Source organism: Mus pahari, chromosome 3 (assembly GCF_900095145.1).
Source record: "Mus pahari chromosome 3, PAHARI_EIJ_v1.1, whole genome shotgun sequence".
In the NCBI taxonomy this organism is placed as follows: domain Eukaryota; kingdom Metazoa; phylum Chordata; class Mammalia; order Rodentia; family Muridae; genus Mus; species Mus pahari.
Genome location: NC_034592.1, coordinates 6,792,094 through 6,792,977, shown reverse-complemented (window position 1 = coordinate 6,792,977; position 884 = coordinate 6,792,094). Strand labels below are relative to the sequence as shown.

Sequence of the window (884 nt, the reverse complement as noted above, 5' to 3'; positions counted from 1 at the left end):
CCTGAGCATGGTCACCACACACAACCTGAGTAGGGTCACCACGCACACAGCCTGAGAACAGCATTCACACAGCCTCAGAGCAGCAAACCCAGAAGCCTTCAAAAAATGGTGGTCTCTTGTTTGCTTACCCTGGGTGTTAAAAAATTCTTTGCAGCTCAAGTTCTCACACATGGCTGAAATAGCTTGGGAAGCAGCAATCTTGGTTCCATCGCTGTCAGACCCCAGGAGAGTCACCAGGCATTTTTCAACCTCTTGTTCGTGAAAAACTTTTCTATTTTCAGCTTTCATAAACAGAAATTAAAAATAAATCAGAATTTGCCTGGCAAAGTGTACTTACCCCCTGACGGAAATACAAGCCATTTGCTGACGTTAATGTCTGAATCTAAACTAAGCAAAGTGTGTACCTAGTTCACCTTCAGCCAAGACACAAAAGGGATGATGGGTGTCACCTGTGTTTGTCGTTCCCCCTCCTGCTGTGTTTGGGTGTGGTAGGGAGCCTTGTGTGGTAAGATGCACACTCAGATGTCCTAAGCACTTAAGACATGCTCACACTGTCTCTGCTCTCTGTGTTCGCGGGACTCTCTCCTCACTAAGCATAAAAGCGCAAGTACCTTCTATTATTTTAAATATAAACACAGTACTAAGACGTGCCTACAATGTTCAGATTGGAGAACTGGATACTTAAGATTTCCAGAGAACAGCAGAAGGGGAGAGGGGGGAGAAATGAGGGCAGAAGTCCAGTCCAACTCTTCTCGGCTTCCATTAAAAGTGTCTTTTCCCCAATGACTGCACGTGCTCACAGCTTCCATTAAAAGTGTCTTTCTAAATTCCTCTGGAATAATAAAAAACCTAGGATAGCAAAAAACATTCTCAACAATAAAAGA

General features: G+C 43.9%; 1 protein-coding gene across 4 annotated transcripts in view; it reads right to left on the bottom strand.

Annotated features, from left to right (window-relative positions):
• Armc3 (armadillo repeat containing 3) overlaps positions 1-884 on the bottom strand; it is a 99,983-nt gene that overhangs the window by 45,888 nt on the left and 53,211 nt on the right. For all 4 annotated transcript variants that reach the window (XM_021193603.1, XM_021193605.1, XM_021193602.1 and 1 more), the window contains exon 9: positions 129-281. In XM_021193603.1, coding sequence (XP_021049262.1) covers positions 129-281 — 153 coding nt within the window. The remainder of the gene's footprint in view (positions 1-128; positions 282-884) is intronic.